Here is a 17,743-nt window from a genome sequence, read left to right on the forward strand (position 1 = left end):
TTTCAATAACTCTTTAGGAACTAATTAAGACCACAATGACAAAAACATTAACATCACCTAAAAATATAACATAAATATTATTTACTAATATTATTATTTAAAAATATTATGAAATGATTGATGACATAAATATGTTTAACCTTATTAAAAAATAAATCTATAAATAATAATATCTTACACCATTTAACAACATCTTTATTATATATATATATATATATATTTTTGGCGAAAGTGGCAAGCCACTAATATATTATTAATATTAATAAAACTGGTTTAAGGGCTCCTAGAAGAAAGAACTAGCAAGAAAACCTCCATTCCTAGCCCGAAAATACAAATAACATAATGGACCCCCACCCCCCACAACCACCCCCCAATTACATGTATGTAAAATAGGTACATCAATACTCATGCCAATATCATAAACATATGTTTCAAACCACAACATCTAACTCTTCGCCTATTGCCCTTCCAGATCGCTTGAACATCACACTATTCTTGTTTGTCGGTTTGCTGTCTCGTTTACCAGTTAACTGTATACGCTATTCCATCCAGTCCTCCTAATATATTTTTTAATATGATTTTTTTTGAAATATATACGCTATTCCATCCAGTCCTCCTAATATATTTTTTAATATGATTTTTTTTGAAATATATACGCTATTCCATCCAGTCCTCCTAATATATTTTTTAATATGATTTCTTTTGAAAACTCACCACTAATAAATTGAATAACCAAATAAATTGTCTAACTCCCTTAAACCGAATTGACATAGTAAAAGTCAAAGTTTTAACCTTTCGAGGGTTAGGGTGCCAGCATTGCAGGGGGTGCAACATACCGAATAACTTTACTAAAAACGTAAATTTTATAGATTTCTAATATTTTTGAGTAAAATTTCAAAATTAGCTTCGTCAATATTCTTCACCGGAGCACTGGTCTGAATCGACTAATTAATCAATAAATGAAAACGGCAGAGTAGTACAGCACCTAGAATTTTCGAGCCTCTTCAATTTGTATTCCTTTTTGACCTCTTTAAGTGTCTACAAATCATTACTGTATGCGTTAGTAAGCATTTTGACAGTGTTATTCGGGCCATTGTTTACAGACCAGGACTTGGCACAGTTGATATTATTTCCTGCTCATTTCGCTTCACTGTAATTTTTTGAACGGGAAAGAAACAAAGATGTTGTCTGGACCAGTGGTGAATGCGTATCCTCTGTCGAGCTACACGTTTGGCACAAAGGAGCCCAAGATGGAGAAGGATACTTCTGTTGCTGACAGGCTCGCCAGAATGAAAGTCAAGTAACAAATTTTCCATCTATTCTTGTTATCTTTCATCTTTCATCATTGTTTGTAACAGAGCTCGATTTCTCGTCTCCTGGCTTGTTAATTCTCAATGCTCAAATGATCATTTAGCATCAAATGATTTTCTTTGGGTGCAAGTTTTTTTTTTTTATGCTAGTAACGATGGAAAAGAGTAGAGGAAACCCTGGTTTCCTGTCAGAGGGGCTCGTATGGTATCTGCATGGAGGGACGCCGGCAAAAACTTCCTGGTACTAGGCTATGCACGAAAAAGAAAAGAAGGGGATGTTTAACTTAAATAGGGCTTCAAGGCCTGTAGTGGGTTATAAGTCTATTGAATACTTTATGCAAATTAACGGATGTTCTGTAAATACCTAAATTCTTAGGCAAGGATAGCATTTCTACGCCTTTGGAGCCAAAGGGATCATTCTTAGAAGATGAAAAACAGCACGAGAGTGCATACAGGTTATAATTATAATATTTTGGCACCAGGGTGCTATTGTTCCCAAGGTGAGTAGTGTAATGTGAGTCAACCGAAAGGAGGTGGTGGTAAGTTCTATAAATCAGAGTTAATAGGTATCATTCAACAAATGTATTTGTTGAACATATTTTACTAAACACAAACCGAGTTTGAGCGGAGCACCTTGCCTAGAGCCCACAGCCACGCCTTCTTGGGAAAGTTTAGTGCATAGAAGCATAAAACATGAATTTATTGTGAGAAATTGCTACTTGGCATGAAGTTTAATTTCCTCATCCAAAAAAGTGCGCCTTAAAAAATAAAATTGATCAAATGAATTTTGACCTTTTAAATTGCGACCTGTGATCAAATTGCTATTTTAGAATACGTCTTGTTGAATTTTCTTCTTAAGGGTTTCTGGGGATTTTTTCCCCTGATTTTCCTGAATCCTAACCTGATTTCTTCTCAATCAAATCCTGATTAGTTGAAAAAACCTTAATCTCTGGTTTTGCCAATCCATTCCTGAGAAAGGATTTTTCTACTATGATTTAGGGCACTTTACCTTGTGTCCGGAATAATATTGAATATGCAGGAAGGTTCTGTTTTAAGCAATCTCAGTATTTGTCAGTTTGCGTTTTCTGTCTAAATGTTTCATATTTTATTCTTAAATATAAATTTCAATATCAGATTGCAACTAATAGATAGTACACATAATAATAAAGACGACCATAAGATTACTTCACAAGTGCAAGAAACCAAGTGGAATGAATTCTTAGAGAAATTACAAGCCATGTGAGACAAACTGCATGATGAAGTATTTATTTATCTTTATTGCCTTTATTGGTTGGAGAAATTTCGTGGACCTAAAAATAGAAGTTTGTAATTAGTTTCTTTGGAGTTTCTACTTTTGTTACCAAATGTTCATAGTACTTAATAGTGACTCGTACAACTATGCATGGAGGTTACAACAATTTCTACTTTTTTGACCCTATGTTCATCGCATTTCTTATAAGCTAAGTCACAGGATACAGCGATTTTCATGGATGAGGTTCGAATTTCATTGAATTTCAAACTTCTATAAAAAAAATAGAATTTAATCGAATTTCCTCTATAAAGCACTGCTATCCATCTCTAAACACAACTCAGCTGGTCGTGGGTATTCTTTGTATATGCTTTGTATCTATTGGGTCATGGGTGTCTGCAACTGCTGGGTCGCCCTCGGATTTTCTCCAACAAGGGTCGCTATTCTGATAATTTATTAGAAGTATGCATATATTTAAAAATAAACAAAATTATCGAAGGCGAATTTTATCCAAATTTTTTTTGAATTTTTCCCTTGTCGAATTTCATCCAATTTTCATGGCTGTCAATTTTGAATTCGAATTCGAACCTTGTGACTTAGCTTATAAGTATACATGGAGGATAAAACAAACTCAAAAGCACCCTCTAGATGTGAGATTTACAGATTGGGGTCCAGAATCAAACAAATGTGAAACTACACATGCAAAACAAGAACTCTAATATATGGTGGTGTCTAGAGATACTAGAAGAAGATTTTCACTATGTAATAATATGATACCAAAGTGATTCAATTGAAGTGAAATGATTGAAAAAGTGTGAGGCATTGTCTCTAATTATACACCTCTCAAGAAGTTAAAATAGGGTAGATAGACTATTATAGCTGTAAGTCCAATACAATTAAAGGGGAAGCTATACATGCAAGGTACATATACATTTGCAAGTTATACATGTAAGTTATATTCACATTTGCTAGTAATACATGTAAGATATATTCTTATTTGCAAGTTACACCTACAAGATACATATAACCTTTTAATCTAACATGCCACAAGAATCAATAACTCAGAGAGACATGACAAGATGGGTTTTCACACTATCACATCCCCCAAAAATCTATCTTGAAGGGTCAAAGGTGGTATTAACAAGCCAAACCTCTTGAAAGAAGTTGGGCGTGAACATCTCCACAATGACAACTTCCAATAGCTCAAACTACACTCACAATGTAGGAAACTGATTACTTGTCCTGCACTAATTTGGTGTTGAGCATATTCTATTTAGACTCCCTCAAAAAAACAATTTACACTTCTAGATTCTTCATCAAAGAATAAAAGAATAATACCATCCACATGTTGATTGTCGTGTTATCACAAATGAACCATTAGATAGTCTTATTCCTCTAGTCAACATCTCCTCTAAAGAGGGATATGATAGAGAACCTATCCAATTATTAATGACGTCCAAATGCTAAAGTTCTGCTTGCATCCAACCAATAATTTCATCATTCCAAGCTTAATGCAATGTGCATATGCTCCAAAAGCAACATGTTCTGAAGAAAATCCAAAGTACCATCCACATGATTTGCAATTGGGCCCTAGGTTTGGGCCTTACAGTCCTAGGAGGTTGATTGAAACTTGTCATGGGACCTTAAGTTTGGAGCTTTGGGCCTCACAAGCTTGATAATATCATGGATTGAATATTGCATAATTAGGATCTATGACAAGACCTTAGTTTTCAGATCTAGATCTGTGACATAATACTAAGACAACATACGATGATCTTGTTCATAGTTTGTGTGGTATCCCTCGTCAACTCTGATGTAGTTTTAGCTTCGAGGAATATTGTCAAACACTTTTATGCAAACTCAATGCTTGCTAGTCTGTGATTTCAGACTGATTGAATGTTAGAGTAATGGTGTCAATGCACTCTAATTGCTTGAAAATACAACTACTTTGTCAAAGCAATAGTCTAGATGCATACATGGCTTCTCTTTGACTTCTAAAATGCATATATGTGATTCCTATATGTGAAATATGCATCTACAGCCAAGTGACAATTTGTCAAACATTTGGCATGCAAACTACTGTGCAAATTTAAGCATGATAAAAATGAACATTACATCAGACCGTAGGCATACAACTTATATCACCTTTATTGGTAGACGACTTGAGTACAATGCTGGTATAATTTTACTTGGAAGATGACTATTAAGCAATTACAATGCCAAAGATGAACCTGATCAACTGTAGCAGCAAGCATAGATTTACTCGATTCTCCAAATAAAGCTTCCCTTTGCTTCCAGATTGCAGTGCTATTCTTCCTTGATGTCCCACGAACCTCTATAATTACTTTCAGATTTTTTTATGCTTCCTTTTCCCAAAAAAATTGAGCCTGCCCTAGCATGTACGGCTCAGGAAGAAGTACGGCTGGAATGAGGTGCCAAAAGTGTGCAATCCACAACTCTCTTCTTAGTCTACAAATCTGTTCATTAAAATTCTCCCATTCAGCTTGAAACCCTCGATTTTTGCACCAATAGAACTTCTGAATGAAGCTCTCCTGTAAGCCAAATTCAATGGATATTTCACCACCTCAATTGGCTGCAACATTGAAGAGTGTAACATTCTCCAATGGCTCGAAGAATGAAACCCTTGGCTTCCTTCTCACAAACAATTTTTTTCATGAAATCAAATGCTCAAAGAACGGCTCGATTTCCAAGGCAAAAAGTATTTATATTTCCCATCAAGAGGTCGATTTCTCCCAAAGTACATTTAAATGTTATAACATTTCCATCTTTTATTATTTCACCCTTATAACACCTTAGAATAGACGCCCATTATTAATTATTCATTTGGCCCCCTTTTAATGATGAATGGACCCTTCATTATAAAGTTAAGTTATAACTTTATAATTGCACCTTTAATTAATTAAATATCAATTTGAGCCAATAAAATATTAATATCTCCTTTAATACTTAATATTTCATCATACCATAGTCTTCAGACATGTAGTGCCGCGGTTAAAACACTTAGTTGGTGAAGCGGCCACCATGGTTCAAATCCTTGGTGGGCCTTTGTGCTCGCAAGGCCTTGTGCCTTCGCTGGGCCGTTGTGCTCGCAAGGCCTTGTGCCTTCGCTGGGCCGTTGTGCTCGCGGATTTGAACAAGTGAAGTGTGGGGATGAGGTCCCCCGTTTGTGGCCTCACTGGTTCATAGCTCCAGGTCAAAAGTGTTTACCCCTTATTTAAAAAAAATATTTCATCATACCGTCTGAAACTGGAGTCAATTTTGTGAATCCCAATATGACAAAGTGCCTTACTAAAAATGGTAAGGGTCCCTCTCAACCAACCTCCGACTTACTATAAATAGTAAGTATAGAAAATGGAGCCCTGAAACACCAAATGAAAGCCAGAACTGGAAACCACTGAACTCTGGAGACGATACAAGCCTCAGAAGACCCTCTATCCAAACTCATTAGCCTATGAGGGTCAGAATGATAGGCTAATCATCCAAAATCCATGTCTGCTAAAATGGGGACATTACAGTTTGTAAGGTGTCAAGAAGGCCCAAATTACCACAACCATCATGGATAAATGTAGTCAACCCTCTTTTGTTAGATGACTTTTAGTAACCACTTGAACCGAACACTTGAAGAATAGATGAAATCAACAAAGTAATGTTGTCTCTATGGCATTGGTACAAAACAAGGTCACCGTCCATCAAAAGCTAAGTTATTGGTACGTATGTATATGGGGGTTTGCCATTATTTATTGGATCACAAGTGTGATATGCACATTGAAAAAATAGTTTAAAAAGTAAAAAGATGTTTAAAATATAAAAATAAAAGACAAAATAAGCATATTTAATTGGAACACCAATGGGACGTGCTTTAAAATAAACAAAAAAACATCTATGTTTCTTCTTTGAGTTTGAGATTGAGTATTTGCCTATCTTGGATAGATATGGCTTGGTTCATCTGATCATACTTTGCACAAGATGTACAACATTAAAGACAAAACCTAGAACAGAATTGATAATTTGATGTCATTTGTCAAATCATAACAGTAAAAAATGCACAAGGAAAATCAATACAAATCATTAATCATCATATTGCTCTTCATCAAGAGCATCAATATGATAGTTGAGGTTTCTTAGAATTGCAAGCAAGCTCAGTGTCATTCTAACTAGCTTCATTATTCAATTGCCATGTAGAAACCTTGTGCTCCTCATCCTCAATTGAGACCAAGGAAAGCTGTGCAACAAAAGTATCCAAGTTTACATACTCAAAGGCTACATCCCAATGCATCATTGTCTCCACCTTGTATTCAACTTGCTTGTGAAAAGATGCACTAGCTGGAATGCACATACATAAAATCCCATGCTTTTTTGCAACGGACCAATTGTGCTTGATTGAATGGATAAAGGAGCACCTACCCTAATTATGCTTAGTTGAAGAGGAACTTGCAACCTGTTAAGTTGAAGAGGAGATTACAGCCTATTGAGATCCAAGATAAATTCAATTTAAAATTAAAAGATATAGCTGCCAAAGAAAAGTAAGGAATAAAAATAAAATGCACAATTACAATAAAAGTTTGATGGCTAGAGATTGTAGGTAGATAAATCCTTGGCTATGGAGGTACTACCATCTTTGGCTCTCCTTGTACTTGTCTTGAAGAGTGCTAAGCCTTTTATTTGTTGAAGTTATAAGAGTTTCCACTCATCCACGACTATGTCTTCTATAGTTGGATTAAGGAGTCGTCTAGTGAATGGTGCCTTGTACCCTTCACACTTTAATACCTCTATATGGTGGCACCCTCTTGGGCAAAGAAAGTTTCTTTTTGATAGGGGTCATTTCAAATGCTAGGAAATGGAAGGGCATAGTCATCTTGTTCCACTAATCAACTATAATTGTTTGAACTTGTTTGAAAAATTTATAAGGTATCTTTCTCCTTAGTTGCTATGATTTCACTCTTTTTTTCTGTCATGGAATCAACACAACCATATATCTTGCCCAAGCATGGCTGATCCATATTGGTGGACTTGATCATACTCATTATGGGCTTAGTGAAACTAATAGATAGTACACACGAGTCCAACAGTTATCATTCATGACCAATGCTTTGACCTTTTGAGCTCTCTTTGTAAGAACTTGCCTCCATACATTCCAAAGATTGTTGATTATATCTCTCTGTCTTTTGTGCTTCACAAGCCGTCTTAAGACAATTTTATGTAAGGCAAGTTGAGTCTCTATAACCTAATATGGTGAAAAAAAAAAAATAAAAAAAAATGGGTGAGGTAAGAACTAAAATAAATATAAAAAATGTAGATTAAAATTATAAAACCAAACTTGATGTATCTTAAAAACTAAAATATTAAAATTTCATGAACTTTTTGTTAACCATAGTTCGCAGAATCAGACTTGGACAGTACTAGGTGAGCACATAATTTTCAACTTGCCAAAAACTCAACAAAACTCAACAACTTAGAAAATTACTTAAATATCTAAAAAACACAATATTTTTGCAAAATTCAATTACAAAATGCATCAAATGATTCTAAAAAATCATGAGGAAGTGTTTTCTATTAGATTTGATTCTTGAATGCATATGGATTATCACATCATCATGCAGAGTTGGATACAATAGGTAGCTGCTAATTGTTAAGTATTATGAATTTATGAACTTTGAAAATCATCATCATAAATTGCAAGTTTCTATAGTTTCTTATTCTCTGTTCTAGTGAAAAATTGGGCAAGAGAGGGTATAGTCCTAGTCCTCAGTTGTGGCTCCCTATTTGGCCTAGAAGACTGTGCCTATGGCTCCTTGCTTGGCCTAGAAGATTGTGACCATGGCTCCACCCTGCTACTAGATGGCAATGATTCCTTTGTCATATTAGTGTCATCCAATGACAATGTAATCTCCCCAACTTCTATTGCAGCCTATCCTCCATAATTGGACTCTTGTAATCAACAATCTCATCCTCTGTAAACAAGGAGAACTCATCATCTAACTCGGTCCACTCACTATAGGGATCAATCTCATTCAAATCAATTGTTGTGATTTGCCTTTCACCTTTTTTGTGTAAAGCCAAAGGTTGTAAGAGCCTTTAATAAGCTTTCATGTTCCAGCATGACCTGGGTTTACATTTGACTCCCTGTCAGCTTTTAGTTTATGCCAATTCAGATCAGATGGGTTCATTCTTCATCTGTATAAACTTTCTTTGCTACTCCCATGCATCTATCTATTAATAATACCTTTCTAAAACTGGAGCGGTCCTCTTTCTGCATCACAGATTATTCCATCTTTTGTGGGTGAACCTAGGGTGCGCCTGCTGGGTTTTTCCATCAGGTGACCTATATTACCACTAGAAAAACAGCCAAATACTCTTGTAGTGTTGCTATTTATATTTTTACCTGATATTGAATAGCTGGTAGTCTTATATATCTAGTTTGCTTAAGGGAGTCAATTTAGCTTTTGAGCGTTTATTACAGAGTTCAGTGGAGTATTTAGCTTCAATTTGTAATGCAATATTACAGTCAGTAAATATATTTGTAACAATTTTTATTCAGATTAAATAAGCAAGTGGTGAATTTTAGACGCAAATTCTGGAAGTGAATTTGCAGAAGATTTAATTGTATTAGTATCAATTAAAATTATCTCATAGAGTTGAGTCTAGACAGCAATTTGATGTCCTTGCGTTTTTTCTGTGAGAGCTTATTGTTTGCCCTGTTTTCCAGTTACTTGAAAGAAGGCATGCGGACAAGTGTTGAGGCTATCCTTCTGGTAATGATTACTTCTCTTTTCATTCTTTCATATGTTCTTTATTGTCTTGTGGCTGCAGTAGAATAGGATTTAGTGTAATATAGTGAGTGACATAGAATAAGATTTAAATAATTCTTTTTACAACCTTGAAGAACATCCTAGTTTCTTCATCCTTTTTTTCAGTCTGTTCCCATATCTTCAATACTTACCTAAAAGTTCTATCTTATGATTTACTATACCCTGTTTTGTGCTTATTGAAATACAATTGACAATATGAAAAGACTAATTGTGCACATGATTATAACAATATATGGTATGATCCTATGAGATTGTTGCATATCTGGTTCATGTGGTCTAAGTTTTCCTCAAACAAGTACACATATGGTCTTCAGATGTTGAAGCCATATCTGATGTAATGGTACCTAGAAAGATGAAATGAGTGTGGGCCTTCTTAGTGTTTTGTAAAGCAAGTGTACGGTTTTTATTTCATAACGTTTGTTTTGAATGATGTCTATCTGCCTTTTGCAATGAAATTCATTGACCTACTAAAACTCTATCAAACACAAAAGTTAGAACATGCCTTTGGCTTACAAAGTCATGCATTGTCTCCAGAATTTCTCTCAGGCTAATTTGATACTACTTAAAATCCTGTTTGAAGTTATTTTAAAAAAATATTTGCAGATACATTCCAATGTTGGAAATTCCCTTTTGGTTTAGTGTTTTAAATATCTTTTTCCTACAACTTAAGTTTTGAACAAATAAGATAACTGATCAGTTATCCATGTTTCTAAATTGGTTGTTTTGTTTACTATGCACAAATTATTCACCTTCATCTTGAAAAAAATTGTCTGTGGACATAATTTTTAGTTCATCTAGTTTAGTGAAGTTCTTGTGCTGTAATACAGGTGCAGGAGCACAACCATCCTCATATACTGCTACTGCAGATTGGAAACACTTTCTGTAAGCTTCCTGGAGGACGATTGAAGCCTGGTGAAAATGGTGAAAGTCTTTGCTGATTGATTTTAATTTCTGACTTTGTATTTTGATTTAGATGATCAAAATTGAATGTTCAAGTATATTTCCATGTTTGTATAAGATAATTAGAGGATTAGACTGTTTTTCTCCATTCATTTGGTTTAAAAATGGTTTGTTTGGGTTTCTTCAGAAATTGAAGGGTTGAAGCGGAAACTGTCAAGTAAACTTGCTGCGAATTCAAGCGCCCTACAGCCAGACTGGCAGGTGAAATATAATCTGAGATCTATATAAGGCACATTTGTATTAATCTTACAATTTTGTGGTTTTCTACTGTATTTGCTTTGTAGAAGTAAAATAGTGACATCTTTCAATGCATATGAAAATTGAACATGTTTTCTTCCAGAAGTAGAACATATGGAGGCTGCAATGTAATGTCCCCTTTTTGAAATGGAATTTAATAATAAATTAAAATATATAAAAAATAATAAGAAAAAAAAAAAAAAATTATAAAATATAAAAATAAAATTTGATGAAGATTAATGAATGGTCAAAAGGCATCAAATAAAGAGTTATGACTATTGAAGGATTAATGTATAAAGGAGAGATCACTCTATGAGAAGAGGACATTGAGGAGGCAATCAATCAATTTGAAAATAAATTATTATTCTCAAAGGCAGCAATGAAGGGTGGTGACTCCTTCAAGAAATGGATATAAAGGGCAAATCATTTCATTGAGAGAATCAGGGAACATAATATTACTTGACTTTGCAAATAAATAAAATTATGTTTTCAAGAGTAGTGATGTTGTGAGAAAGGGTGTTATATATATATAGCATCAATACATCATCGCTCATCAATTTCAGAAATCAATTGAAGAGATCACTTTATCAAGTCAGCATTCATTATATGTGTGTGTGTGTGATATTTCCAAGCAAACATCAATACGTCATCACTCATCAATTTCAGAAATCAATTGAAGAGATCACTCTATCAAGTCAGCATTCACTCAATCATCACTCACCAATACATCAAATCAGCAATCATTAAATCATCACTCATGAATCCATCAAAGGAAATTATTTAATCATCCATCAATCATCAATTTGGAATAAAGGAATCAAGCAAACAAACCAGCAAGCAAACAATCAATCAATCATACAAACATCCATCATTCAAACTCAATTTTTCAAGCATCAACCATTCTAGAATCAAATCATTCAAGTATCAATCATTAAGACACCAATCATTCAAGTGTCTATTCCTTCAAAGTATCATTTAAGAATCCACTCATCAATCCTTCAAGAAGTAATAATAAAGAGAAATTAAGCAGTCGGCAATAATCTAGCAAATACATCAAGATATTGGTTTTGAATGCTAGTTAGTAGTTGCAAACTGGACAGGGTCCTGGCCTACAGGGTGGGCTAAGGTGTGGAGGGATTGGGTCTCTTCCTACCTTTGACAAACTAGGGACAGGGTCCTTGGTTTTGTCACTGTTGAGTTAGGACAGGGTCTTTTAACTCAGCAAATTTGCAGGGTATTTATGGACAGTTCACGGCTTGATCAATTTAGTATTGTGCTATGATTTATTTATCTGAGTATTATTGATATTCAACAAGACAGTCTGAAGGAGAATAATTGCAGAAAATCAATATAAGTTAATCTTCTGAACTATTCATAGAATTATAAGTTGAATATTGTAATAACTTTTCTTCATTTTTGATAAAAGTATATTTATAAATATATTTCAATTCCATCTTTCTTAAGATGGAATTGTTGTTTTAGGACAAAAATCAGGAATACCCCAAAAAGGGACATTACATGCAACCATGATTATGTGCTTAATGAAAGTTAATACTTTTTTCTTTGGTGTTTCCACTAGCCTAGCATTCAATGGCCAAACATTGATTTGGATTCTGGCTGTTAGAAATCTCTCTTCATAGAGAGGGACTGTCCTTGATGCTGGTGATTGATCTGTAATTACTAAAGAAAGTCTCACAAAAATTCACAACAAAAATCTTAACAAGAATTAATGTTATAAGTATGTCTACTGCTGTTATGACAAGGGCTATCCCTTGTCGGAATCATGCTCCAATTTGAAGGAATTCAGGCTTCAACAATGCAAATCAAACCAACATCAAAGGAAATCAGCTAAATTCAGTATACACATAATTGACACATAACTGGAGAAACACGTGATTCACCTTCTCCTTTAAGTACAACTTAATCTTCCTTAGTAGCTGTGCTTTTTCTTGCTCTTTTGTCAACTGTGTTTTTGACCTTTGCAACACCACATCTTTTAATTCATCTAGTGGATCCAGCACAAAGTCTTCAATCAGTCAAAACATTTTCCTTAACTCAGCTTCATCTAACATGGATATGTCAAAGAGGATGCATGTTCGCCAGATTAAATACCATAAACATCTTCATGTAGGTGGGAACGTACAACTTCTTTTTCAACACAGAAAAAAACTGGATAGATATATTCCTGAAATTTACAATATTACAACTTCTCATGGGCAGAAATTGATTGATTTCCTTGTCTTACAAAACAGACAACAAACTCAGTTTTCCCATATGAATTCAAATAACCAGTAAAGGAGGGCTATCACTTCGTCTACCATTTTGCTAAATGAATACCATAAACAAAAGCATAAACTATGATATTATTACAGGTATTAAGCTGCCAGTTGTGGCAGTATCCCACAACTTCACAATTGATCACACTGGCCCAATGATTTAGTATCATGTATTAAAATTTAAAATGTCATAAACTATAAGGAAATTAGCAGAGAACATTCAGAACAAACACAGTGAATTATGAAACATGAATTAAGCACTAAGCTGCTTTAGAGCCAGAAACCCCACACCTATATTTTCTGTTGATCACCATTACCAGTTTGATTGAATAGACTGGTAGAAGGGCAACCTCATTTTAGAGGTACAAGGCAGTAGTAACCTTAATCACCAGCTCCATTGGCCCACAGGTTCTTAGTGCTTTACCAGTCCATTAATGGGTTATCTGTGTACTGCTTGTTCTATCTACATTATCATCTTGGTTGACTGGACTGGCAGCAGGGTAACACCATTTTAGCTGTACAGGGTGTTAATAGCCTGGGTCACTGGCTTAGTGCAGTCTGGTGCATCGAAGGGGTATCTTGTGCAAGCTGAAGGTGTGGTTCTCTTTGAGTCAGGTACCGTTCTGATAACATCATCAAGACACCTTAAAAGTTGTGCATCTCCATTTCCTTTGGAATATCTTGTAACATACAATCTTGTAGTTCATCTATCTTTACCAAGTCTAGAAGCCATTTTTCATTGTTCTTGATCATATCACAAAGGTTCTGGGTTTTTCCCAACAATTTCTTAATTTTAATCCCAACTCAAACACCACTGACATCCTCTCTGGAGCATTTAGCCTAGTCTATTCAATCACGTTGTACGAGACCATGTAGTCTATTCTTTTTTGTGGTTCCCCTTCCCAATGCTACATTCAAAAGTTCTATGGCGTGGTTTGAAATTTTTAATCCGTGGAGTTAAATTCCAGTTTTGTTTTCTTCTCATGTAGAATATGCTCATTGGATTTTAGCCAACAGGCATGGTTTTTAATAATAACCAAGATATGAGGAGATTGTCACTTGCTGTTGTGGCTTTGGGTTGACTATTTAAGAAATAGACTTGCAAATGTATTCTATGTGGGGCCATGGTAAAAGAGGAAAAGGCACCAAACCTTGAGACTAAGCAGAGATGAGGTGGAAACGATTTGAATTATCAATGGAAGTGCAGAAGGGGCCAAATTCCAAGAAATTTGAGCCTGCAAGCAAGGTAAGCTATGAAGCATGGGATATATGTATGGTAATGAAAAATCTTCCCCAAAAACAATAAGCATCCACTTACAGATAAAATTTGCAAAACACAAGTTTGCTTCACCAAAGCAAGTTAAACATTTGTTAAGCATGGAACTGTTTGATGGTTAAAGATGTCATTCATGAACCAGAGTAGAACTGACTAGAAAAATTGAAGATGTTGTCTTTAATGGTAACACTAGCACCTTTATGAATCATGAGTTTTAAATTTTTAAGGCTAATAATTACTTGCTTCATCAATCTCTGATGGCATAGAATTGGAGTATGCCTCTTCTTCCAATGAACAACATGAGGTGTCATAGATGAATGGAACATAATGTACACTGTGTAGGATCGCTTTTCGATTTAATCACCGCTTCTAGCTGGTGATGTCCACTTATTTCCTTTTGTTGTTTTACTAGGCCCATTGTTTTGGGGGAACTTGGAAGTGACAATAAATCTCAAGCTTGTCAAGAACAAATAACTCTAAATCCGCTGTGGAAGAAAGTATTTATCAATGCTCTATTTTATTCCTCCTATATCTTTTAGAATATTTGTAGGGCTTGATATACGAATTCATGAAGATTTGCCTGTTATGCTCAAGCTAGAGATGTCAAATGACTTATCTCTGGCAAAGTGTCCATGCTATATGTGTTGGGTGAATATTTTGTCACTAGCGTACTGTTGTGAACTTTTTCACACATCGCCCCATTGCAAATGGGGACCCTATGATTTTCCTGCTTTCTAGGGGTTTGTTAGTGTCCTGTGACCTTTTGCTGCAGTTTCACCAAGCCTTGTCCAGTTCAGAGCATTTCAGGCCCTGACAATTGAAAGTTAGTTTTTGCAAGTTATGTGATTCCGAAGTGTGAACACCACCAAAGTGCTTAGAGAGGCCAAAGGACGAAGATCGCAATTGATTTGGACGAATTTGGACAACTTTCTATTTTTAGAAAGTTTGCTTTTTTGCTTTTTCCTATTTTTTTAGGAAGTTTCGTTTTTGGCCTTTTTAGCCCAATCCCCGGTATGGCTATTTTTAGAAAGTTTTCCCTATTTTTTAGGGATGTCTGCCTTTTGCTTTTTCGGAATGGGAACCTAGGGTTTACACTTGCACCACTGACCTGCTTCGACCAGAACTCGAAATTTCCAAGTTTTGACCTAAAAAAGCTAAATCCCTAGATTTTAGGCTTTTTGCTTTTTCGGGATGCAAACCTAGGGTTTACACTTGTACCATTGACCTGCTTCGACGGGAACTCGAAAATTCCAAGTTTTGACCTAAAAAAGCTAAATCCGTAGATTTTAGGCTTTTTGCTTTTTCGGGATGCAAACCTAGGGTTTACACTTGTACCACTGACCTGCTTCGACCGGAACTTGAAAATTCCAAGTTTCGATGTAAAAAGCTAAATCTCTAGATTTTAGGCTTTTTTGCTGCTTCAGATGATCCACCTAAGCGTGGATTTCAAATTTCAAGTTAATCTGGTTAAATTAGATTAAACTGTGAAATTTTTGAAGTTTCTCTGAAAATTATGCTAAGTCTGGCTAACAAAGGTTTTTGAAGTATTTTTTTGCAGGAAGAGAGGCCATGAAGGAGCCTTGCCTAAAGTCCGCCATGTCTTAGAAGGCTGTGTGGGTGCTCAATCTAAAGTCCGCCATGCCTTTGGGAGGTCACATAGATGCCAAGGCCAAAGTCCGCCATGCCTTAGGAGAGTCATGAAGAGGGACCTTCAAAGTCCACCCCAATGCCTTAGCCAAATTTTAACCTTGATGGAGGCATGAAGGAGCACACCTCAAAGTCCGTCCAAGGCCTAAAGGGGTCATGTGGGTGCCAATTCTAAAGTCCGCCCAAAAAAAAGGGGACATGAGGGGAGCCTTCCAAAGTCCGCCCGAGCAAAAGGAGGGATGCCTAAAGTCCGCCCAAGTGATGGAGGAGCTATCCTTAAAGTCCGCCACACCTTAGAGGGCCATGAAGGAGCTAACACCAAAGTCCGCCCAAGGTGGAGCACTCTCCAAAGTCTGCCCCATGCCTTTGGGAGGTCACATGAGTGCCAAGTCCCAAGTCCGCCAAAGGTGAAGGAGGCCATGAAGGTCCTCACTCGAAAGTCCGCCCAAGAAGGATGTTGCTTGAAGTCCGCCTAGGCCAAGGTGGAGAGGTCTCCAAAGTCCGCCATGTATGTGTAGGGCGTATAGGAGTGTAGCCTAAAGTCCGCCCAAGCATGCCAACTGATGGAAGGCCAAGACTGAAGTCCGCCATAGGCTGGGAGAGATGCCTAAAGTCCACCATACCTAGGAGAGATGCCTAAAGTCCGCCATACCTTGGAGAGGTATCTAAAGTCCGCCAAAATTTGAAGAAGATGGAGATAAAATTCGAAAAAATCCACCTACACATTGAAAAGTCAAACAAAGATGCCAGTGATGTCACTAAATCCACTGGGATTTCAAAATTAAATCCAAAATGAAGAAATATCTAAATAAAAAAAATAAAAATCCTCAAGAAAAATCCAAAATGGAAAGTTTTTTTTTGGAAAAAAGAGAATATTGAAGGAATATTGGAAAATTATTCAGATATTAATTCAAAATGGAAAGTTTTTTTTGAAAAGGAATATTGGAGGATTGATGAATATCTTCAAACTTAAATCAAAATGGAAAGTTTTTTTTTTAGAATTAGAAGTATGAGTTGGATGATTTTAGGGTTTTTGCTTAACCTTGTCTACAAATACTTCATTATCAACTTCATTATTACACCAAGAAGTTCAAAGTTACTAAGGAGAGCTTAGTGAAGTATGTCAGTTTGAAGATCATCTGGAGAAAATTCAAGATATTGCTGGAAGTGGGATAATATTTTTTGGCAGAAGGTTTACAGATTTCTGGAGAAAGGCAACTAGTACGAGGAAGAATCATCCAAACTTTTCTGAATTTTCTGAACATTTTGGAGAAAATTCTAGCCTTCTATCCAAGTCAGAGGTGAAATTAAAATTGTGAATTTTCTGAATATTTTCCAGAATTTAATAAATGACTTTTTCAAAAATTTTGGAGGAAGAAAATCATTTTGTTGGCTAAGTATGAAATTTTTTTGGAAGTTTTGACACTTGGTGGTAACCACGACCAACCTTAAGACTGAGGGTTTTAAGGTGAAAATTCGATTTTTATGGCTAAGTATGAGAATAAAAAAAAAAAAAAGGGAAAATTTTCCAACACTTAGCCATTTCGCAGCCCCTTTATTTTCAAAACTTTGCAAATCATTTTCTAACTTTAAAATTTCCATCGTTTGCCTGCAGGCCCTAGACATTATGAAATTCCAGGTAGACAAAGATGCTCCTCCAGAGTCGAGGATGACTTCCAAGTGGAAGAACATCAGCGACACCAACCTCGGACATATCAATCTGAGGGAGTTTAAGAAGCGAATGTTTGGTCTGGACAACCTTGTGCCTACCACCATTGTGCGAAAAATGATGAAGAGTGGTATCGTGCACGCTGCCGGCTTCCTCCCCACCATGCAGTGCAACGAACTAGTAGTTGAATGTGCCAAACACTACAACCCCATCAGTAAGGATATTGTTGCACCTGATGGAAGAGTGTTGGCGAATGTCAGCGATGAGGCCATCAGAGAGGCCTTCAGGA

At 35.9% G+C, this 17,743-nt stretch overlaps 1 protein-coding gene across 2 annotated transcripts; it reads left to right on the plus strand.

Moving 5' to 3' along the window:
- Positions 1-777: 777 nt before the first annotated feature.
- Positions 778-10,630, plus strand: LOC131067854 (pre-mRNA cleavage factor Im 25 kDa subunit 2). 2 transcript variants are annotated; one of them, XM_058003028.2, is made up of 5 exons: positions 778-856; positions 1,104-1,300; positions 9,287-9,332; positions 10,217-10,310; positions 10,477-10,630. In XM_058003028.2, the coding sequence occupies exons 2-5, from the start codon at positions 1,182-1,184 to the stop codon at positions 10,575-10,577; spliced, it is 360 nt and encodes a 119-aa protein (XP_057859011.1). In that variant the 5' UTR covers positions 778-856; positions 1,104-1,181; the 3' UTR covers positions 10,578-10,630. The 2 variants fall into 2 exon arrangements, with proteins under 2 accessions (XP_057859011.1, XP_057859010.1); XM_058003027.2 differs by lacking the exon at positions 778-856 and adding an exon at positions 867-1,011.
- Positions 10,631-17,743: the final 7,113 nt, after the last annotated feature.

The sequence above is a fragment of the Cryptomeria japonica genome, chromosome 8 (genome assembly GCF_030272615.1).
Source record: "Cryptomeria japonica chromosome 8, Sugi_1.0, whole genome shotgun sequence".
Taxonomy (NCBI): Eukaryota; Viridiplantae; Streptophyta; class Pinopsida; order Cupressales; family Cupressaceae; genus Cryptomeria; species Cryptomeria japonica.

Excerpts from the sequence above, each read along its gene's own strand:
- LOC131067854 (XM_058003028.2), top strand. The coding sequence starts at position 1,182 with ATGTTGTCTGGACCAGTGGTGAATGCGTATCCTCTGTCGAGCTACACG. Across the intron at positions 1,301-9,286 it reads CTCGCCAGAATGAAAGTCAA|TTACTTGAAAGAAGGCATGC; the intron begins GTAACAAATTTT and ends CCTGTTTTCCAG. Across the intron at positions 10,311-10,476 it reads ATTGAAGCCTGGTGAAAATG|AAATTGAAGGGTTGAAGCGG; the intron begins GTGAAAGTCTTT and ends GGGTTTCTTCAG.